The 25,017-nt window shown below is 38.9% G+C and overlaps 1 protein-coding gene across 6 annotated transcripts in view; it reads right to left on the bottom strand.

Moving 5' to 3' along the window:
- Positions 1-25,017, bottom strand: part of anks1ab (ankyrin repeat and sterile alpha motif domain containing 1Ab) — a 72,064-nt gene that overhangs the window by 37,641 nt on the left and 9,406 nt on the right. For 4 of the 6 annotated variants that reach the window (XM_036124613.1, XM_036124614.1, XM_036124615.1 and 1 more), the window contains exons 2-3: positions 16,531-16,603; positions 3,624-3,739 (exon numbers count right to left, since the gene is read on the bottom strand). In XM_036124613.1, the coding sequence (XP_035980506.1) occupies positions 3,624-3,739; positions 16,531-16,603 (189 nt within the window). Of the gene's footprint in view, positions 1-3,623; positions 3,740-4,460; positions 5,606-16,530; positions 16,604-25,017 lie in introns of those variants that run through there. The other 2 variants (XM_036124619.1, XM_036124617.1) reach the window with 2 other exon arrangements.

Below are 25,017 nucleotides of genomic sequence, written 5' to 3'. Positions count from 1 at the left end.
AAAGATGATTATTATTACACAAACAATAGAAAAGCACACAGATGAGAGCAGGTGTATTGTAAATTAAGTTAAATTGAACCAGGCTAGCAATAGCCTGACAGGGAGTAGGTTACACAGATTGCGCAATGATGTTATGCAAGCTAATGCATGACGTCATTTGCCAACCTTTCACTTTTTGAAAGATTTTACAATAATTTATTTCTATCGATATTGGACTAATTGAAGCACGTTTTTGAGTTATCCAGTTGTATTTAACTAGTTCTTGTTCTGGAAACCTCGTTTTATTTCCCCTGAGTGATATTGTCATCTCAGTATAACAACCTTTAGGATGGTATGGCATGATCACAATTGTGCAGGCCTAACCCTTAGAAAATAGCTAAATCAATGCAGTATAATAATAATAATAATAATAATAATAATAATAATAATAATAATAATAATTATAATAATTATAATAGTAATAATAATAGTGTATTGGGTTATGGTTTGATTAGGAAAGTTGAAAAGGCTAACACTGAGAGAATTTTTTTTTTTTACCTGAAATGTATTTTTTGACATGATGTACTATATGCGGCAATATCAGTGTAAGAGGATTAAAGCAGATTAATAGATGAGTGATTCGTTGATTCAGCTTTATGCCATCCGGCTCGTTCTTGATGTAATCCTTTAATTCAACATATCTAGACCTGTATGACTCACGCAGCCTCGTTGCCACACGATCCTTCACGGATCTGAAGATGGGGTCAGCGCCCCAATTCGGTATCGGAGCCATCACGTGTTCTGAAACACCTGCAACTATCCGGCGAGCAGACACTTCCCCAGAAGGCGAGAGCAGCAGAACGTTTCCTCTTTTTCCTTGCGCTTACTGATCTCAGTTAACCAAGCTCAGCTGTGACAAATAGATGTAACATGTAACCTCTGGTCCTGACATAGTTCTGTGGTCTGAGAAATGTCCACAGTTAGCCCTCTGGGCCCGCTTTTATACAACACGCAGCCGTGTTTTCTGAGAAACATGACCGGTGGAAGGGAAATCTAATTCTGTTTTCCACAGTCCCTGATGACTGAGCTATCAGCTTTCCACGCTGTGTTCTTTACAGGAAACATGATAAGGCTTTTAGTCAGATTGTGGACATCCTTTGAGCAAAAGTTCAGCGAAATTGTTCAATGTAATCTGACATAGTTCTGTGGAGGAGGGGCGGGGGGTGGGGGGTGAGGGAGTAAATCATAGAGAAAATGTGTCAACGTTTAAAGAATTATATGATCGTGCGCTTTTTAACAGTCGTGCCATAGAAATTGTGCAATGATCATTTATTTACAGGCTAAATGATAAATTTGGGATGAAAAATCAAAGTCGGCTCTCTAACATGCGTATTTAAATTATAATATTAATGAGCATCTATAAACCCCCGAATTAAAGCATGCTGCTGTAGTGCTTTGATATCTTGTACAGTTATGGCAAGCGTTTTGGGGGAAAGTAAGAAAAGGGTGCAGAGGTAGGAGTGGGTGTGCAACCATACACAAAGTTTGTTTTTATCATCTGCAAATGAGGCTGTACATTTAATTGAATTTGATTTTTGCAACAATAAAAAAAAAAAAAGTTTTGCCACATTGCACTTCCCCTTCATCATCTGCAACGCAAAACACACACATTAGGATAAATCCATTAAAGCACCACAACACAAATAACTTAAACTATTTTTTTTTAAAGTGGGTTTAATTTTACATATATGGGTTTTCCCATATGTGTAAAACCAAGAGTTTTTCCTGTCTGGTGAGATTGTGGAGAGACTGTGTTGGTCGCTGCAGCTTCCTTTCTGTCAGTTTTTATTGACAATAAATTGGGGATTTAATTCCTAAATTCTTAAATCTAAATATTATATAAGTAATCATTTTCATATCTATTTAGAGGACGTTTTGCCAGGGAATTGTTGTTTTTCCTCTCTTTGTCTGGCATTAAATCATACTCGACTGTTTTGTGTTTTTTAGATGAGTGAGGATTATCAAAATTATTATTATTTTGCTAAATGCCATAATGAGTGAGAGAATCTTTTTAAGGGAACAGATTTCAACGTTCTCCAGATTCAGATGTGAACGTATATTTCCAAATTATTTGGTTGGGTTGGCTTTCAAACTGACCCGGTCAAATTTGATCAGTGACCCTTTCATGAAACCTCTCACAATGTCCTCCTGATAGAGCTGGTGTTGAAAAATTAGGGTCCGTGTCCATGGGTGGGTTTCCAAATCTTTTTTTTTTAGGTTTGTTTTGGAAAGATGGCTTCTTCTCAAGGTGTTTTGCTTTTGTTTTCGGGTTGACGAGCACATTTCACACCAAGTTAATCTCTGGCACACAGAACACAGAAATCTTCTTCCTGATTGGTATAATGGCTGGACGTCCCTGTGTTGTTTACGCAGGCAAGTAAGGTACCTTCAACCATCTAGAAGTTGTACCCAAGGATGAACAGCAATTATGTTCCCGATTTCTTGGCCAATATTTTTAGATTTTTCCATTATGTCATCTAATGCAGCAGTGTGTCTGATGCGCCGTCTTAAAATAAATTCACAGGTATGCCTCAATTTTACCATCAGAAGCTTTTAAAAGCTAGTACATTGCAATGTAAACTTTCCCAACTTGTTTAAAAATGCTTTCTCAGTTTATGTACTCTTCTGAAATTTAAGAAAATAATCTATGATTGCAGTGGAATTTAGCAACAGAAAAAAAACCTAAATCATTTTGCAAATCCTACTGTAAAAAGGAACTAAAAGTAAGTAAACATTTGTTGAAATTAGCATATTTGTCCTTGATTTGAGCAGATAAATAACACTATTTGCCAATGGAATGAGTATTTGACCCCTGAAATAAGATAATTAGTTATCCTGCACTTGAAATAAGACAATGAAGATGAATTGTTCTTATTTTAAGTGCACAAATCTTATTCCATTGGCAAATAGTCTTATTTACCTGCTCAAATCAGGGAAAAATACACTAATTTTAAGAAAGTTTTACTTCCTTTTAGTTCCCTTATGCTGTAAAAAGTTTGCTTAAACTGAATGTGAGCCATTCATTTAAAAAATAGAAGATTTTTTGACTTTTACAGAGTATGCAAATACCTGGTCTAACTGTATGTGAACCACATGATTAGATCATCTGGCTACATTGTTGGCTCAGAAAAATTTAGAACAATTCTGAAAAATATAAATTGCACCATAGCGAGATTTAGGTGTTTAAAAGAAAGTTCCTTCAGTCAAAGGTTGTACGCTTGGAAGTTCTGGGGGTGAAAGGCTAATGGATTCTCGCTGTTATATGTCTTCCCACTGGTGGCAACACGTAGTCTTTAAAAACGATTCGCCGAGGAGCCGTAAAGTTCTTCCGGCTCGTGAACAGCACAGAGTTGAAGATGAGATACTAAGGAGAAGGCCAAACCTGTTAATGAGGAAGAGTGAAAGGCGTGGGTGAGAAAGAGCAACAGAATGGGTGGAGCTTGTGGGAGACGAGCGCTGGGTGAGGGTGACATGGAAAGACAAAACTGAGCCGGGTGCTGACACGGGCAGGGCACGGCTGTGAGACAAAGTGGAAGCGACCCCCCCCCCCCCACCCCCGAGACGACATGCTGCAGGTGACTCACCATGAATCGTAGGTCATCAAAGCCATTGAGCAGGAACTTGCTCTCGTACTGCGGCAGCCCCACGTGCTCCAGCCACTCTCCGACCGGCTGGTCCAGGGCTTTACCACAGGCCCCATCTGCCGAGAGAGGGAAGCGCTTCAGCAGGGAGAAGCCGTTCAGCCGGTAGCAGCGGCACTCAGAGGACGACACATGGCATTGCCACATCATCCTCGGCCAGCAGAGGCAGAGCCGAGTGCAGCAGCACCAGGCGGGGTGAGGGGGAGACAGGGTCCAGGCTGGGGATGAGGGGCTCCCACTGTACAGGCGGGGGCCCGGCTAAACTCAAACACAAGGGGGGGGGGGGGGGGGATAGGAAGTGCTGCGGGCGACGCTTAGGCCCCTGCAGGGGACTGACTAGACTAATATTACACCTACTGGTGCTAGTGTGACTGACTGGAGATGTCAGGCGAGGGTGGAGGTAGTGCGGGGAAGGAAGCCCATCTGAAGCTTGGTTTTGCTAATTATATTGGACTGAGCCACCGTGGCATCTTCCAGCAAACAAGGTTCACTAAACATTCCTTTAGTGAGCAGATGAGCAAGTGTGAAAAAAAAAAAAAGAAAGCAAAGAAAAGAAAAGAAAAGTCTCCAGCTACAACGACAACCGAACACTACAAATGAAAAAGGCTAGATATATTAGGCTGAGGGAAAAAAAGGGAGCAGACATTTTCCTATATAACACATTGGTTTGCTACGCTAGAAATCTCCCTGGAAATCAAACATCCTAAAATCATCAGGGGTGCAACACAGATATATTCAGTTCCCCATAAAAACAAAGCGGACGGGGTTTTCACCACATACTTGTAAAGCTCTGGCTGAGTCCCATGGCTTCATTGGTCAACCTCTTTGAGAGCTAGGACAAGGCTCATACAATGAAGGTAGCAGCATTCTAAAGTACTGTTGAGGTACCCATGTTATCATTATTCTTTTTTTTTATTCATTATTATTCTTTTTTTTTTTTTTTTTAACTCAAGGAATACAAATTTCGCTCAAATCATGTTGCGTCCTTACTCCAGAGCCACACAGAGTACGATCAGGTAGACATATTGTAAATCCCACATGAAAGAAACGCCGGATTTCCAGGCAGCCGATTCCAAACTCCTCAATTCATATTCAAATCCAAGAAGATATTCCTCGCTCCAGGTGAGCTGCGCGGCAAAAAGGCTCAGTGTCCTCGGTGCTCCCGGTGCCCCCGGTGCAGCCCGGCATTCACACACCTTCCGATGGGGGCTCGCTGTCTGTCTCCTCTCTCCTCGGAGCCGTAAATCCAGGTTCAGATCCAGCGCTCGGCAGGTGAGCTCTCTCTCTCTCCCCTCCCCTGAAGCGAGGAACCGCCGTGGGACCACGGTGCGCGTTAGGCCAGCTCCTTCATGAGGCGAGCAACCCCCCGCCTCCTGCTCCGAGACCACCTGGCTCTTCTTCGCCTTGCTGGGTGCAGCTAGCAGCCTGTGAGCTCAGGGCAGAGGTTTGCTGCATCCCTCGCCTGTCTGAGACATGCAGGCAGCGCTGATGCAGGAACACACGCACACACATACACGCACACGCACACTTACCACCACCCCCCCACCCCTTCACTGCTCACAGGGCATAGCGTCCTGAAGCCTTCCTACTCCGACACAGAAGACCACAGACCTGCCTGCACCTCAGCCACTGCTGCCACGTCCTTCCAACATCCACGATGGGCTATGCAGCCACTGATCATCCCAACCACCACCACCACCACCACCTTCTTTTCATCCGAGCAAATCCCTCAAGCGCTTCTTTTCAACTTGCCACCCCCCCTCTCCTTCTTGCTCTCGTCTCTCTTGGCTTTCCGCTTCTCGTTCTCATAGCCCCATTGCTATGCTGTGTGATCGCACTGCAGGTCTGCCGTATGCTGCCTGATGAAGTGGGGTGCTGTTCCACGTAACCACCCCTCTCTCTCTCTCTCTCTCTCTCTCTCTCTTTTTCTCTCTCTCTCTCTCTCTCACTACATCAGTTCCCCTCCCTCTGCCTTCCTCTCCCTCTCTGGCTTGCACTCTCCTTCACTCCGTCTCGCTCTTTGCATCTCAAACACACAGACAGATGCAAACACACACACTCTCTTTCTTTTGCTGTAATCTGTCTTGCATTGCTTTCTTTGCCTTTCCTTCTTTTCCACCCCTACTTCTTCTTCCACCTTCTTTCCCGTCCCTGCACTGATTGCAATTACACGCACCCACTCTGATCTCGTCAACTGAGAAGAGACACCAGTAGCAGAGGCAAGGTGCAAGGTCCAAAATCGCAAGACTTCAACGTGGGGCTGTAACTGAGCAACCCTGATTCTTCCCACCATTTTTTTTTTTTTTTTTGGTAGGGGATAGTGAAACAAAGAGCGCTCCTCAATCTGCCTCCTTATTACCAGAGGGCTTTAATTCATTTAAATCTTACTTTGATGATAGGGCAAAGGGGGGGGAGGCAGCATTGATTCAAGTCAGCAGAGCCTCTAATGCACTTGTACAAGAGCAGAGAAAGAGGGAAGAAAGGAGGAAAAAAGAGGAAAGAAACACAGACTTGTCTCTCCTCATCTGGCTCAGTCATGTCGTATGACAGTGAAGAGGCAAAATCCATTATGTGCTTCCAGATGTTCGTGTCACGTCAACCATTTTCCAGAGCACAACAGAAGCTACTTACAGCAAAAAAAAAGCCCGGACGAACAAGCGAGACGATATAAAATTCTGATAGATTTGGCATAACGGGGGTGGAAATAGAAAAAAAAGGGACAGCTCGATGGAGTTCACCAACTACCAACCGAGGAGCTGCTCACCTTGTCTAATGCCGCTGTTATCAGAGGCAAAGCATAATTACTCAGGCTCCAAAGCTGCTCGCAATCACCTCTCAGGTTCCCAGTAGGGTTGTCAGCCAGTCGGGTAGTCGTGGCAATAAGAGGAAGCCCCCCCCCAAAAAAAAACAAAAAACAAGACAAAAAGTGGCAGAGGGGCTATTGATTGAACCCGTTCTGTAATTGGGCACCTATACCAGCGCCACTGAGGCCGCGCAGCGCCCAGGTAAAGGCCAGGTCAGCTGTGTGTGACCTGTCAGTCATCTGGGGCCTTCGTCTGAGCCTGCAGGGAAGAAAAGGCTGCAAATCAGGAGAGGAAGGACAGGAAAAGAGAGGAGAGGAGAGGGAAGACGGAGGAGAGAATGAGCCAAGGACAGATAAGACACCAAAAAAAAAAAAGACTAATAGAGCAGCAGGCGATGAAACATTTTGGCTGAGATAAGGACGGTAATAGTATGTGAGAAGAACTGTAGCGGACTAATTATGATTCACTAGAACTCCTCTTCCTGCTTTAGGCTTCCTTTTTCTATTTTTTTTCTTTCTTTCTCGAGCTTCACGCCACTGCAGCTTTTAACATCCGGACAAAGCCTGGTGAAAACATCAGCCGCTACACCCATTTACTTCCACTCATCCCCTCCCACATTAGATGAACCTAATTACTGACTGACAGAGTATCCGCTGCTCATCCGTGGGGGGAATTGGGTCACTGTTTTGATCCCCCCCCTTCCCTTTATTAGGCCAAACCATCTAAACTACCAAAGTGGATTTCTGTCGTTTGTGCCCAACGAGGTCTGGACGTGCCTTAAAGGAGCGCCGAGAAAGGCCCCGTGCACAAAGAAATGGAAGCAGAGGTTGTGCCTAGATAAAGCCGAGGCGCTTTATCAGAGCGGGAGGAAAGCAGTAGCTCCTTGTCAACACACCCAAGCAGTGGAGAAAATTAGCCGCAAAGCTGAATTAATTCAGGGAAACCGAAGGCGGACGCTTTTTTTTCCTTTGAACATCGGCGTGTGCCTGTACACAAACCCGGCCGATTCCTCCTGTTAGCGGCGCTTTCTCTCCTCTCCCTCCCCGTTTGTTAAGCTCATTTACTCCACAGTCAAAAGGTACTCATAATGGGCACAAAACACAAACAGTGTCTGGCTGGAGACTGCAATATTGTTCTGTTCACCAGAAACCAAAATCCCATCTGGTTTCCCAAATATCTATTCCAAGAAAGCGAACAGATTCACCCAAATGTCTTACATTTGATTGGGGGGGGGGATTATACAGATACAAAACAGTTGATTAAACATAATAGATATTTCTTCATTTCTGTCAAACACACACAAAAAAAGAAGTGAGTTGACGAGTATTTGCTTTCTTTCTGTTTCCCTCCCTTCACTGAATGCTCTGAAGGCTACCTGTTTGTTTGCTTTCATCCCACTTAGGAAAGAAGAAAAAATAAAAACGAAGCTCTTCACTAAAAGGCTCATAGAAAAAAACAGCAACAAAGCATCTTCATAACCTCGGGAAGTACTTGCTCACAATCTACATTTATAATCGGAGCAGAGATTGGATGACTCAGCTGAATCTGGGACACTTTCAGAATGCTATTCTTTAAACAGCTTCTCTGACTACCACACACCTATCAGAGTAGAAAAGGAAAGACCCACCATGTTCCCCCTTATGTAATGTTTCAGATTTGATACAGGTTCATCTAAAAAATGCTTTGGGAGCTTGAACTTAGAATTAAAATCATAAATTGGGCCTTTGCTAGACCCGGCTCTGCTCAATGTGTATCTCCACGTCAACCAACACTGGGTACGTAATTATTGGTAAATGTACAGACTTTGTATTTATTCATTCATGTCTGACCTCTTACCATGTAAATCGGAGAATATATACATACAACGCTTTCCATTGCTATTGATTGTTGAAAATACACTCTGTAAGAAATGTTTATGTCATGTCGCAAGTGATCAAACAATGTCAACCCACACCTGTCCTAGTCGGTGTTCACAAATCAGCTTACAGAACGACGCCATTTGAGAAATAATGTCATGGGAAAAAGAAATGTCCATGCCTATCATTACAGGTTATGTCATATTCCACAGGTGTTTGAGTTTTGGGTTTATTTTTTGTGTTTTCATTATTTCATTGTTACTTATTATATTCTATATGGTTTTGCCGTACTTGTTAGTTTCTCTTGGCTCATTACTGTCTGTCTGGTGTTTTCCATATTAATGAATTATTTTTTTAGATTCGTATTTTGTATTTTGTGTCCTCTTCTTTGTACATTTTCTATGTCATTATTAAAAGTGTCACAATGCTCATTCCATGTTTCTCTCCGCACTTTGGTCCAACCGTATACGCAACATCCCGGTTTAGGTCCCACAAACATCTAAGGTTTGACCTTTTTCCTACTTTAACTGCTTCTCTCCAGTTAATTTCTAAATGCCCTGGCCACACTTTAGGTCACACCAAGATGACCTATTATTCACTGCAGGTCATATCCCGGAACCTGTCAAATATTAATGTTTTTATGACCTTAACAGTTTAGAAAGTTTTTTTTAAAAGGTGTTTTCTGAATATCTTGTCAATGTACTTCAAAGTTTGTCGTACATAAATATTATTTTGCAAATAAAGAGCTTTGCAAAAGCTTTCACATAATCTATAAGTAGTCATTCTTTTGATATTGTTTAATGTGGTAAACCTTGAATTTGAACCAGTCCTTAACTCAATAAAATGATTACACGTTTGAAACTGTGAATGTGAAAACAACCACAGCTGTGAGAAATAATTTTGACCACAGTTATGAGTGTTGATGTACTGGGTCTCTGTTTTTATAAAGAATCTGGTTTAGAAAAATCTCGCATTCCCAAAGTGTGCTTTTGGTTGGTTTCTCAGATCCTAGTGAAGTCTCCAGAATATTGAGTTGCAATATTTTGCATTGTGCACCACGTTATTGAGCTAATGTTTTTTTCTTTATACTAGACCTTGGACTTGTACTCAGCATAGCTTTATTAAAGCATTTCATCCGCTCCTTAATTCAGAGTGGGGAACCTCCAGACATCTAAAACCCGGTGCCAGAGACCAGAGTACAGCCCACTGGTTTTGGAGGTTCTGTTGATTATAGATCAAAGCTGGTTCCAAGCCTTGATTCCTGTTAGGTTCTCCTCCCTCTTCTTAAATTGAAAAAGAGAAAAAAAAAATAGAAATTAGTCTTCAAACACCTTTCTTCTGGCACTTGAGAGATGGATGCTATCATTGATAAATATTAGACTGTAGATGCATTTTAATTTGTAGTTTGGACGTTACTTCCCTGGTCATAAATCTATAGCAGCAGTTGTAAAGCAAATTTAGTGTTGTTGGTCTTCACTAGCTATGTTTACATGCACAAAAGTTTGCAGTCGGATTGAAAGTATTCGAATTAAAAATTAAATAAAAAATCCAAACCTTTTACATGGGCACCCAATCAATTAATACGATCTTAATGTGTGTTTATATGCACCTGGCTTTGTTCAGAATACAACCACTCTGACATGCGCAGTTATCAAATCTCAGATTACTTTTGTCCATGTAAACGTAGCTGTTGTTAGTCAACAAAATTGTTTATTTCTTCAAATCGGTTAACCTTTGTCAAAAAGATGGTATTTTACTTATTTTGACTGGTCCAGACAGTTTTAAACATATTAAATATAGTTTGGTCGCAGTACAACAGTTATGGAAAAAATAAAGTCCATCTATATTTTTTGCAGAAAAGTAGCTCCCATACATTCTAATCAAACGTACTTCATTTGATTATCATAAGCAGGAGTAATTAACTTTGCAGTTTGGTGGTCTGGAGCATACAGGTGGGTTTTTACACAATGACAAAAAAGAAATACAAATTCTCTTAACATGAAGAAGCAAATGTTGCTGCTCATCAGTCTAGAAAACAATTTAAAGCCATTTCTGAATACTTTTATTCTCCAGTGTGAATGTTTTTTTTTTTTTTTTTTTTTCATAAATCGAAAACATTTAAATCATCTCAGGAGTAGTTGTTGCAGCTAATTCAAGTGAAGGCAGTGTGGGGCTTTGTAAAAACGTGTCAGACAGTAGAATCAGAGAAAGACCGAACAAGTATGGCTCATAATAAAAGTGTAGCCAGGAAATAAAATTATTTTTTATCTTAAAAGAACACGACCGAATGACTCAAGCTTGCTAGGCTGTGTTGAAAAGACCCACAAGACTTTGGAAATCCAGCACTTTGGTTGTGATAACCAGTAACATGGTTGTCGACAAACCAAAGCCGAACCAGCTGATACCAACGGCTAGTCAAGGTTGCAGAAAGATGATGATTTGGGCTTCTAGAGACTCCAGAGTCAAACGTGATTCGCTACGTCTGACACCTAAACCCAGCAGTCTGAAACGGAAAAGAATCAAGGTACTGCTACAACTCAGTAAAACTCCAGACCTTACAATACAACTGTTAACTCATAATGCACTAAAACCCACTGTGTTTCCTAATTAACGTTATGTCAGTAATTTCATGTTTATGTAATAAACCTTTTCTGCCAGGTTTTGCTGTTTCTTTGCTGTCTAGAATCATGCCATACATTGATGTGGCCCATGAAGCGCACTGTTCATAACTGATGAAAATTTTATCTAAACCTATCTGTGTAAAAAGCTGTCCTGCGCAGAGAGGAGCGGTTACATAATAAGATGAAACCTCCTTATAGGAAAGTATCTAATGGTGGAAGCTGACAGTGTTACCTAAACACACCAAGCTGGTGCCAGCTGGCCTCTCCCTCTGCACCGCCTGAAGGACACTCGCCGAGGCCCACTATCAAAGCGAGAACTATTAAAATATAAATCAGCCGGGGAGGAACTGACAGAGGAGAATTTAAAATGATGTATTTTTCATAAAGGGGGAAATTTGCGAGTTAAAAATGGCAACAATGAACTGTCAGATGAATGTCAGCTTAAATCCCTGTGAGTCAGGAAAACAATATGTCTACCATTCATCCAGTCGCAATGTCTGCGTGAATACTGGAAAATAGGTCCACATTTGTCACAAGTTAGAGGATGTGTATTGCACACATCCATATACACGCATCCTGAATTTGACCTTCCATCTGTAAGAGATCTCTTTTATTTCCTACTGCATCTCATTGATAGGCTTTGCCAGACATTAGATCTGATCAAAGTAATTGTCTTACCAGTTCAGGTAGCATCCCGATGTTTGAAACAATCTGTGGACTACATGACTTCCAGTCCATGTTAAAGTGCCTCTCACATAATTAATCTTATTGCAGAAACTTTTGAAACATGTCACCATAACTTGTATATATAAATTATATACTTAATGATTGTGCCAGACTAAATGTGATTAATGTCTTCATTTAATGATGTTGTTATGCGTTTCAGATCACAGGAGAGTGGCTTAATTTGGACATATCCTTAGACATTTTTTGGAAATTCGGTGTTACTGAAGTCTAAAGATGTGTTTTACAGGAGGTGTTTTAGAAAAAAAAAAAACATGGCCAAATCCATTGCTCACAGTCTGCCCAATGTGACATAACTTTCTTTACCCCAACTCCGTATCTGAGTAGTTGATCAGTCCTTCATAATGCCTGCTCCCTCAGAGGTACATACTTTCAAAGAGCTGAGTTTGGAAACTAACGTCCAACTCAAAAACAAGAGTTTTGTTTGCTCTTTATTTCAGCAAACCAATTCCAATAGTTATGCTAAATGAGGAACCTCCAATAATTCAAGAACCTGTCCCCAAACCACTATTGAAACATAAATCGGACCAATTTAGGCTCTGTCTACTTCCACTCAAACGTTTGGGGTCAATTAAAGGGGTTCCCCAAGGGTCCATCCTGGGTCCCCTCCTATTCAATATGTACATGCTCCCTCTAGCTCTGAGCATAAAAAACAACAACATCAGCTATCATAACTATGCAGACGACACACAGCTTTACATCACCATGTCACCAGGTAACTATGGACCAGTTCAAGCACTGAGTAAATGCCTAAAAGAAATCAATACGTGGATGTACTTCATGCGACAGTGGAATATGAGGGATTGCTGCAAAGCCGTGGACAATGCAGACAACTGTCCAATGTGGCTCTATGCTCTTTTAGGAGGAGTGAATGCAGCTTCCTTAGAGAGGAAACGTTTTGACCAACCTGTATAATCTGATTGAATTTGACTTTGGAAAGTGCCGTGAGATGGCATATTTCATGAATTGGTGCTATATAAATAAAATTGAATTGAATCGTAATATAAATGCCCTTTACAGTGTTTAACAAAACTTATTTTCTTCAACTGAATTAACATTAACTTCATCAGAAATACAGTCTAGACATTGTCAGTGTGGTAAATGCTAAGACGGCAAATAACCTGTCCTTGTATAGTACTTGGGATTCTGTCTATAATGGGGTGGCCAGTGCAGTCACCAGATCTCAACACCATTGGGCTGCTGTTGGAGCACCTTGACCATATAGTGCATAAGAGCTGTTCATCAACCCATGTTCATAATGCGGTGAAACAGATTACCTCAACAAATTGACAGCTAGAATGCCAAACGCCCGAAAGGCTGTCATTGCTGCAAATTGAGGATTGTTTGAAGGACAAAATTATTATTTCAAGCACAAATCATTATTTCTAATCTTGTCTGTGTCTTGACTATATTTTCAGTTAATTTTGCCACTCATTTAATTGATAAAATCTCAGTTTTCTTGGAAAAAAACATGAAACTTTTTGAATGTCCCCAGACTTTTAGGCAGTAGTGTATAGCCGTGTATCCATCAACGTTTTTTTTATGTGCATTTTTAAATATTGCATTAGAAATGTTTGATTGAAATGGCAAAATTCAAAATAACTTCCTTAATTTCGTTCACCTTTTGGCTTTTGTGACAAAAAAAAGAGTTAATACACAAAATGGGAGATGGAAACACATTTGCAGAATAATTCCTGGCGTAGCAAACGTTTACCTCACATGACTGATCAGCTCTTTCCATTGTCGGCGTCTTCCCGGATATTCCCATAATAAGAAAATAGCGTCCTTATTGATAGGTTGGAACAATGGGCAGGATTGTCTGAGTTTTGTGGGGACTCTGAACTGCTGAAGCCGCAAAATGCAAAATGGACTCTGTACCACATTCGCATATTGCACATTTGCACATATGCCATCAGACCGTTGAAACTGCTGAAGCCAAAAATGGACTCTGAACATCTGCACATTTACACATTTACACATTTGCACATATGCTTCAGACTGCTGAACTGCTGAAGCCACGAAATGGACTCCGTACCACATTCGCAAACTACACAGTTTTTAATAATACTCACCTGTACACTGTGAAATCGTACACTGTCTATTTCCCCTGCATTGTTTACATTGTGAAGATTGTTTACATTTCAATTGTTTACAAAAATCACCGCTGCACCTTGTCCTGTAATTTACTCTAATTTACTGCAATTTACTGTGATTTTTCAAGCTGTATGCAAACAAATTTTCGTTCTATACGCACTCTGTGCATACAAAATGACAAATAAAGTTGTCTAAGTCTAAGTGTCTAATTGGTTCAGTTCTTACTTGATAGACCAGAGCCATTAGTCATGTAGTAATTATAAATAAGAGCAAACAAAGAACCCATGGGGTACCTCAAGGCTCTATTCTCAGGCACCTTTCCTTCACCATCCATGTGATACCACTCAGATTATAGGTTACAACAACATCTCATAAAATATCTATGCTGATAACATGAAACTATATTTATGCGTTATGCCATGACAATGGTCCACCTAAGTCACTGAGTCAGTGTGTGCAAAATATCCATGACTTAATTTACCTAAAAGTCCTGAAGCACAGTGCAAATAAAACCTTACATCTTTGGTTCGAAAGATTTAAGGTTTGAAATCAGCACTCAGTTAGTTTCCAAGGGGCAAAAAGCCACAGAGCAAGCAAAAAGAACTAAGAGTTATTGTGGACTCAGTCCTGAATTTTAACAACCAAGTGAAGCCTGTCAATAAATCAGATCAGTACCACCTTTACTGCATTGTCAGAATGATTGATTTCCTATCTAAGCTGGACGCAGAAAAACTGGTACATGCTTTTATTTTCAGTAGGTTGGATTATTGCAATGTTGTATATAAAGATCTCTATAAAAAAATCACTCCAGGAGCTACAGCCCATCCAAAATGCTGTTAACAGAGTCCTACTGAGAAACACCAAGGAAACGGATCTAGTCTTTACACATGCTCCCTGTTTGTCAAAGGATAGGATTAAGATTATTGTAGAAGGTCTACAAAGCACCTGGGCCTAAATACATTAGATAGTTGCTGGTCAGGTAGAAACCATGAAGACCATCAGAGACCTTAGTTTCTATGCTCTCTCAGCTCAGGAACCAACTGCCTGGAAGTTTCACATGTGCAGAAACTGTTGGGCAGAAAAAGAAATAACATTTTACGACAGCTTACACACAAAAGCCAACTGTTACTTTATTATTTCTATCGTTTCTTTGCTTTTTACGTGCTAGAATGTTGTCATTTTACATTTGTTTATTTGATATGATTATGTCTCACATCTGTATGCTTTTATGTGATGCTGTTTGATGTATCAAGTGTTTTTTTTTATCTCTCTTACTTTGGTCTTCCTGCACTTTAAATGTATTGCGCATGAATGATATTATACAAATAAACTTGCTTTGCTTTTTCCACAGTGATGGTTCTGTTGCTGAAACACATTTGGACTTTCATTTCCTCTTTTTAATCCCTCCAGTCATCTTAAAATAAGAACTGACTATAGCATTTCTTCCTCTGGGTCTCAGAAAGACTGGCAAACTCCTTATAAGAAATTTAAATGCTTGATTATTGTACTTGTGATTGTTGGTGGTATTTGTTCATTTTTATTTTTTATAGGTTTTTACTCCCTTTAATCAGCAATTTTTGCTAAGTTAATTCCCTGGTTTCAATTCCCCCCCATCTAGTACTATACTGATTAATCAGAATTGTTGCTCTTTGCTGCTAATAGTTTGTTTCATTGGTTCAATCAATCATTAGTGAGTAGACATTAGTTGATGAAAATAAAATATCATTGAGAATCTGTAAGTGATTCGCTTTTGTCAGTCTTTCCCTTTTAACTGAATCGTTGATTAATATTTACATTGATACTAATTCAGTTCTACTCCAGATAAATGTACAGAAATATCCTGATTTGTATTTTATTGTGATAAAGCTCCCTCTCTGAAATGGTACAAAAATGTCCATTCTTCAGATTGATTTATGATACTGATTGATATGTGAACATCAATGCAATTTCACATGGCCTAATATCCCCACACAACTTTTGGCTGGACACTAACAGCATCCGTTAAATAAACCTCAGAAATAGGGCTTCAACCATAATTAAAAGACCTAGATTCCACAACAAGACACGTTTGATGGATACGTTTTTTTAAATCAGAGGTGTCAAACTAATTTCTATATGGGGCCACTTTGGCATCATAAAGTCATTAAAAGGGCCACTTGCATGTGTAGAGACGATACTTTTCATTTCATAATTTCATTCCAGTTCACACAGTTGTATAAAAAATGCACAGTAACATAAAAGTAGCACTCTTAGGCCCAGTTTATACAGTTTATCTGCAAAAAAAGTTGATATTAGGGTAGGTTACACTTACAGGAGGCACAGTTTTAGCCACTTTATACACTATAAAAGGATATATGCCTTTTTTTTTGGCTCTCGAGGGGCGGATAATTTACCTTGAAGGGCCAGATTTGGCCCGCGGGCCTTGAGTTTGACACCTGTGTTTTAAATCTCCAAACAGAGCAGTGATCTTGTCTTAATCTCCTGTTTGGAGTAAATCCTGTAATATTGTTTACCATCTAAAGCTATTCTTCAGTAACAACTGATGTGAATTTCCACATCCTCAACTAATGACACTTTAGCTGTGTGTTTGTATGGAAACGCAAAGAAGGTTGAATCTCTATAGTTTCTAAGCTTTAGTTGTATGACGCTTAAAAACATTTAATATTGCGTTACGTTTTAGTAAAACAACAACAGGGGAAAACGCTTGTCATGAAAACAAGAAAAGAATTACCTGGACTGGCTTTGGGCTGCTTGTTTTTGGTCGTTTCTATGCCAGCCCCAATCAACGTCATGATCTTCTCAATCTGTTAAAAACAAGCATAAAACACTGGTAAACACATTTGGTAATGAGATCCAACAATAATTTACAAACTAGATAGACCTAATGCCACTGCAAAAACGGATCTAAAAATAAGTAAAACGTTCTTAAAGGTAGTGCATTTGTCCTTAATTTGAGCAGGTAAATAATATTATCTGCCAATGGAATGAGTATTTTGACCCCTAAAATAAGATAATTAGGCATCCTGCACTTGAAATAAGATGATAGAGATGAGTTGTTCCTATATTAAATGCAAACATCTTATTCCATTGGCAAATCATCTTATTTACCTGGTCAAATCATGGGTAAATACACTCATTTTAAGAACATTTTACATATTTTTAGTTCCGTTTTTGCAGTGAATGATGAAAAAATAATCTTTCTGAATGAGTGAGTCTTATTATATAGAGTCAGGACTGTGTGCTGGCCGCTTTGCGGTGATGGATGGGGAGCACAAGTCTAACTTAGACAGCAGATTGAAGATTGATCCACTGCTTAGAAAAATCATAGACAGGTAATAGGGTGACTGCAACTGAGAATCTCCAGTAACTCAACATAACTATGGCCCTTAGGAGTGTCTGTAATTAAAACAGAACCTCTGGAGACCCTAATCTGATTGAATTTGCCGTGTCAGACACACAGCATAATGTACTGTATTTGGGCTTCACAAACTCAAAAGCAGTAACTTGATGCAGCATTATGTGTGCAGTGTGGCAGTCAGAAACTGAGGAAAATAATGTTTTAGGCCTTGGAGTCAGAAACATTTATTAAAGAAGACTCTGGCTATCCAGACCCCCCCCAAAAAAAACAACAACAAAAAAACTGTCGGTTGTTTGCAATTTTTCTTATATTGCCAAGTGCAAGTTTTACTGTTGTGCCTTTGGGGTTGGTGTGCTTGTTGCATGAAAGTGAAACTGGTATTATTGGTTTTCTCAGAAGAGGGACTAGATACCAAATGAACCGATGACCTTAATTCTACAGTAAGACTGTTCTGCATGTTGACCACGAGAGCCCAGTGTCACATAAAACAGGCCTTCTGGTATTTCTGTGCTGCCATTTCACTGATTCACAGAAGCTGAATCAACAAACATGCAAATCTCAAGCAGCAGCCAATGTAACACATCCTGTGGGACATAATCAGAAAGTGGCCATGATATTCTTTTGGCACCATCAAGGCTGTCCCCTCCAATTTCAATTGATCCTCACTACAGCCCCAATTTGATAAAAGCAGTGACTTTAGGTACAGATAAAATAAGATTAGCTTAAAAAAAGAAATCCTTTCTTCTATTTCTTTCTTAAATTGAGTCACTAGCAGATATTTATGCTTAGAAAAATGCCTTGCTGCAAAGTATGCATATATATATATATATATATATATATATATATATATATATATATAGTATATATATATATATATATATGTATGTATATGTATATATACTGTGTATATACTGTATATATATATACATTTATATATATATATATATATATATATATATATAATATATATATATATGTATGTATGTATATGTATATATACTGTGTATATACTGTATATATACTGTATATATATATACATATATAAGTATATATATATAAATAGATAGATAGATAGATAGATAGATAGATAGATAGATAGATAGATAGATAGATAGATAGATAGATAGATAGATAGATAGATAGATTCCCAGATGGGAACATGGACTCATACTAATACAGTACAGATACATAAGGGCCATTTTCTGTCACCAAATTCTGAGTCAACCAAGAACTCTGGGATTTATTATGTGTATATACACTGCCTGTTAGAAGAACAATGACCCATTAGCACTAGCACTACTGGGTGCTGTAGCATTTGCTGACGCTCAGTGCTTCAAGGACAATGAGATGTCACGCACATTACAATGTTTCATTCTGTATTTATGCAAACAAACCACTCATTTTTGCACCATGCAATATTCTTTAGGTGTTTGCAGAAGAAGAAACGGCACATAAACGTTTGTCAGCTACAAGCAGGCCAACTTTCAAACACAGATGACCTCAAAATTTATGTGCGAAACATTGCAAACCAGACTGGCATCTAAATATAGAAACCCTGGAGTAGACTTTCCACGATCAGCGATACAGGTTTTTGCAAGGCTGAAAAAAACGGATTCTACTTTCACTACTGACACCAGGCAGAGACACAGCCAGGCTTATTTGATGTAATATTTAGTGTTTGAAAAAGCACTATGCTCTTCGCTAGTGGCATCAACACTGTGGAAAAGCCTTGATTCATTTGGAAGTCAGGCACGTGGGATGCATGGCATATGCCTCCAGCAATACAGACCCCACATTACTCTTTGAATTAACCCAGTTACATTCTATATCTTACACACACACACACACACACACACACACACACACACACACACACACACACACACACACACACACACACACACACACACACACACGCACAGGAACACATTACATCTAAGTTGAAGTGCACCTTTATTAAAACCTGGCACCAAAAATGCCGCCTCTGATGAAAGCCATTGCAAACAAAATTAGCAGAGGTAAAATATTTCACAGCTGCATATTATTAAAGAGTTATTCAGCAAATGAACACTGACTACAATTTAAGAACCGATTAGTTTATTGTACTTTACACTACACTAAAATCTGACTTTATTTGACTTGGGGGAAAAAAAACATTCAACCTTTGGCACATGCCGTGGTGATCATTTTCCCCTGATATTGCAACGCTTTTTATACAGTGTGAGGGGCTTTGAATCCTGCGAAAGCAGTCAATACACAAAAGGCAGGTTTCCCCTCAGAAAGTAAAGTAACTCAGTTTAAAATATGCACTGGCAGAACCAGCAAACGCCACACATAAAGGTCCCATCCAAGATTTAAACACTAAACCCCACGCATCAGGAGTGCAAACACGTGATTGCTTCACTGTAGACACATAAATCAGGTTTGAGCATTCCAAAAATGCAGCAGGTGAGTTCGCCTGTTTTCAACCTAAATGGAAGAAGTGAGAGGAAGAAGAGTGAGGGTGAGAGGGAGAATCCGTGGAGGATGAGCAGGAGGTAGAGGAAGACGAAGACCTGAAACAGGAGGAGAACGTCCTCAAAGAGGAAGAGGAGCAAATTTGTCAAACGTCAGCTGTGCAAGGATGGATCCATCGTTCAAGATGCTTCTTCCCATCTGGCCAATGAGGACATTGCCTGCCATCTTGATGTAGTAGTAGCAGTTGTATTTGCTGTAATTTATGTTACAGTTTTTTTTTTTTTTTTTTTTTTTTTACGATTGCTTAAGCACAATTTTTGAAAACAAGGCTCGGAATTTCAAAACACTAAACACAATTAGCAGAACCACACACACAATATGCAGCTCACCTCAGATCTGGTGCAAAATGAAAAACTTGGAAAAAGTATAGAAACATTTATTAAAAAAAAACAGATTATGTTACCATATGAAACAAACACATTTCATAAGGCTTAATTCTGTTTGATTTTGATTATATGAAGAGAAATAAATTATATGTTGTAATAGTCTACTGCACTGATTTTGTATTTGGTGACTTCACCGTGTTGTGTATTTTCTCTGTGTTCTTCACTTGCAGTAGTCCAGTCACTGAGAGGCAGAATTGTTAAGTGTTTTAAGTTAAACACAGAAATGTCTGGCTGGTTCAGACAGAATTATGAAATGTTCAAAATGTTTCAAATGTTCAAAACTCAAAATGTCTCAATTCAAAATGTGACATTTTTCACAGAGAAAGCTTGATGGGAATGGGAAGCCAAAATGTCTTCAGCTTTAGAATAGAAGTCCAGTTGTTTTATTTTTTTTAACCTTTTTTTTTTGATAGAATTAATATAATGAAGAATATGGTGCTTTTCTGTATGAATGGAGCCCTGAGATGTTAGATGATTCTGCACTACAAGCAGGAAACTGCCCTGAATTTATCAGATGTCTTTGTAACAAGGGGTGATGTCATTTGTGCTTTTTCATAATGGGGCGGGCGATATGGACTTTAATTTGTTATCATGATATATTGTGGTAATGTTGTGATAATGATAAAGGTAATGATAATATAGAATATTTACAGCTTCTTGCAGTCTTTTTCAGGTAACTGTGTGGCTGTGACTGCATGTCAATTACTGCCCAAGAAGAACTAATACTGTCCTTTAAAACATTTAAAAATGTAATATATAAAAACAAATTTGGAAATATGTTTCATGAAATATGTGATTTCTTTAGTACCAAACTGCACACAGTAACTGTATTTAATTATAATTTTGAATTTATTGATACTTATTGATGCTCTCAATAAATAACACTCCAGACAATACTTGCAGCTTTGGGGGTTTTCAGACACCACAAGTTGGATTTTATCATTGTCAAGATAAATACAAATTCTTATCACGATAAGGAATTTTTCAACATAATGATGTAATGATATAATAAAGGCTCAGACCTATTTCAAAACGTGATGTAGTGTCAGAAGCAGAGCCAGTAGTGATGAGGGGATTGCTCCTGTTATTCTGGAAGAAACAGGTGAGCTGCTGTAACAGAGTGTGAACAAATTACCATTATAACTGCTTTCTATCCCCAAACAATATCAATGACCCGTCATACATATTTTTGTTATTAAAAGTAAGATAGCAAATACACAAAGCCCACAAGTGGAATGGAATAGGATAAAATATGAAATAAATTTGCATATTTTTAAGCTAATTATAGGTTGTTAAGTGGGCTGGCCCTGGATAAAGATTTCAGGAATCAGCTCCGTCCTGCAAATTCCCAACATGGTCAAAGTTTGGGAGAGCGGGCAATGCCTGGCTGGCGGGAAGCAGGTAGGAAAGTTCCCCGGGAGGGGATGGAGCAGGGCAGGGATGGAGTTGCTGGGTTTGCCTTGGAACCCATTTATAACTGCTAGCAGTTCACGTTTTATGACTGTTTTTATGCATGTTTAGATTTGCCTGCCTGACGCTGAACTGAAGAAAAAGTTCTTATGGAGATCAACAAGTCCTTACAAGTTTTTACTAAGCATATATCTTTTTTTTTCATTTTAGATACACTGCAAAAATAGAACTAAATATAAGAAAAATCTTCTTGAAATGAGAGTATTTTTCCTTGATTTGAGCATGTAAATAAGATTATTTGCCAGTGGAATAAGATTTTTGCACTTAAAATAGGGACAATTCATCTCCATCATCTAATTTTAAGTGCAGGATGTCTAATTATCTTATTTTAAGGGTCAAAATACTCATTCCATTGGCAGATAATCTTATTTACCTACTCAAATCAAGCATAAATACACTAACTTTAAGAACATTTTACTTATTTTAGATCAATTTTTGCAGTGTACATACCTGATTAATATCTGCAAGATTTTGGGATCAGTAAGCACATGCCCAGTACCCCTGATTTAAACTGAAATAATTGTAAACTAGGGGAGGGGAGATTGGTAAATCTTGCCATCCCATTATATAGAGTCAAAACTTTGTGGAATCATTTTTTTCTGAATTTACAGCTGTAACTCTTTTGTGCTATGCCTTCACTGATTTTTATACATCTGGAGACTGATTTTTTTTTTAACCTTCTTCTTTGTAATATTGCCAACACTCAGTCAGATTTGATAGAGTACAGTGAAATGCAGAAAGCCATTTCAATTTAAAGGTGATTTATCAGGGACACCGTGGACACCGTATTTACAGACCTTCGGGGATTTTTTCCGAGACATCGTGCACTCCTTCCACCGCGGTACCGTCACTGATGCTTCCCTGTAAGTCTGAATTCATCTCTGAACATTTGATCTCTGTATACTTTTTTTTTTCAGGATTCCTTGCTGGTGGAATAAGCCCCCAAATTATGTCGCTGAGTGCTCACTCTACTTTTAAGAACACCCATCTCTTCAAAGACCTCACATAACACTCCGGCATGTCTAAACTGCTTATATTTTTTTTTTACAGTTGCTTCAATTGAATGGCAGTTTAAAAGATATTGCTATTGAATTTTGCCAGCGTCTACCTCTGAAGCTTAGATGTGCTATTATCATTTGAGAAAAGAACTCATCAATGCGCAGATTTACACTAAAGAGCTATAGGTTAAATTAATGCTGCACAAGGGGCCTATGAACACAACCACTTATTGATCATTCTTATTCCCCTTTATATAAATTCTCTGAATCTTTTAATGTCACTGAAACCCCAAGATGTTGCAGGGACAGCAATTATTCATAATTAGTATCACTATTCGTCCATCTAGTCTCAACTCTTACATCCAGTTAAGTTGTTGAAATGTTACAACAGATATTTAGTTACATGTTAACTATGTGCAAATGCAGCTGGCCTCTTGCACACAGTGAGCACTGTGATTCAGCCAAGCCGACGTGTTACGTCCTTCATCTTGTGCATCAGTGTCCTCGGTAAAAATAGACCGCATGCACACGGTATAGATCTCATTTTTAAATAATGAATTAGAATTGGCTGGAAAATGTCCAAATGTGAATCTGAGGTGCAATGCAGTCAGCAATTCATATTTTTTCCCCCCCTATCATTTTTCATTATCACAGAAAGAGACAAAATTAGAGGTTAGATACAAAAAAATGACAAATAAACCCGACAATTTAATGTCCCAATTTACGCATTTAATATTTAAGGTGTTGTCGATCATGATAGTAACATCCAAAGAGCGTTGTGTAAGTTTTGACCTTAATTTGATATATTCAATTATATTTCAAGTCAATATATAGTATTTCCACATATGGATGGAGGGCTGTCCTTCTCCAAAACTCACCCATGTAACTTTAGAGGTGGCCTGGATTATTGTGATGCATCAGGACGGTTATGTTGTTATTACCATTGGCCCCTGAAGCCTTTTTGATGCATGGGGGTGCTAACAGGAAGCTGGAGCTATCTTTTAAGGCATCAGCTGAAGCTGTTCAGCCTGGCTTTGTTGGTTTCCTCGAAGCCAAGATTTGCACGAGATCTTTTTTCATAATTCTGCGGCAAGAAGTGTTTGAAACAAACAAAACTATTTTGGTGGGTACAGAGCAGACTTTGGTGAAACTACTCAGTACATCTTACAGTGTTCCCATTCTGAGTGTTCTGAATTATGTTGTCAGCAAAAGAGTCCGGTTCCTGTAGTTCCCACTGAAATGATTTCACGATGCTCTCCGTGTATGGAAATTGCCCCAACGCAGTGTCGATTTGACCCCGACAGGCTCTCGCTACATCAGAAAAGTGAGTTTTGAAAATCGCTTATCTACTTAGAAAAAGACAAAGTGAGGTTGATTTATGTAAAAGCTACAAAGATAGGTTGTTTTTTTTATTCACTGGCGTAATAATAAAACATACTTGATTAGGTTCACTGGCCCATCTGATGTACAGATATTGGAATAGTGCTTAATGTTTGTGTTTTTGCTTTGTTTTTTTTAATGTTATTTTATTTTTTTATTTGCACCATTGTTCCTCATCTCCTTTGTCTGCATGAGATAATGCGAAATAATCTTAAACAATGTGCTTTAGGGATACAGAGTACATTATTGTTTACTGAGCCAGTCTCTCTCGGGCGCAGATGATGGCTGAAAGCCCAAAACGGGGGGGAGATAATGAAAATGATGACTCGATATATTAAACCAAGCAAAAGAGCTGTCTGCTTCACTGGCGTTGGTCTGAAAACAGGATTACTGCTACAGTATCGCTGTCAATAAACACAGATGGGCCAGAAGCTCCGAGACACAGATCACATAATTATATCCAACAGTTCTGACTATTTGAAGTGATTTTTATTTATTTGACAGCTTTGAAACCACACAGCATAAATAAAATCAGCGTGAATGACAACTTCCAGATGGCAAAGCCACTCTAAATGTGGGCTGGTAAGGTGTGCGACGAATGTTTCTTTTTTTTTTCTCAAGAGTTTCCATCTAATTTTTGCTTTTTTTTTTTTAGAAAACAACTTTAGAAATTCGGTGGCAACGCAAACTAACGTGAAAAGCTTGTTTGAATGATAAAATTTCCTATAAAGTTTTTTTGTTGATAATAACAAAAAGTTATTTCTGTACAATACAACCGATGATTTGATACATATATGTGTTTGTAGATATTACGCTGTGGATTTACTATAAATGTCTGTTTGAATGATACGACATATTTTTTTGTGTGTATTTTAAACTATCTCTGTGAAGGAACATCTTTAAGCTCTGAACAAGACTGACGGATAACAGCAGAGCTGGAATATTTATGAAGCCTTTCAGAGATGGCCTCGGTGCGGCTATATATGGGTACATCCAACTATGTGTAAATCATTTAAACCAGCTATCCATTTTTCTATTAAAAAGTAATGCAGCTTCTTTTTTCTTAACAAACAGTTGACAAACACATTTTCATAGTATCCCAAAACTGG

The sequence above is a fragment of the Fundulus heteroclitus genome, chromosome 20 (genome assembly GCF_011125445.2).
Source record: "Fundulus heteroclitus isolate FHET01 chromosome 20, MU-UCD_Fhet_4.1, whole genome shotgun sequence".
Classification (NCBI taxonomy): Eukaryota; Metazoa; Chordata; class Actinopteri; order Cyprinodontiformes; family Fundulidae; genus Fundulus; species Fundulus heteroclitus.
Note: the sequence above shows the minus strand (reverse complement) of the source record. Positions and strands in the feature narration are given on the sequence as shown.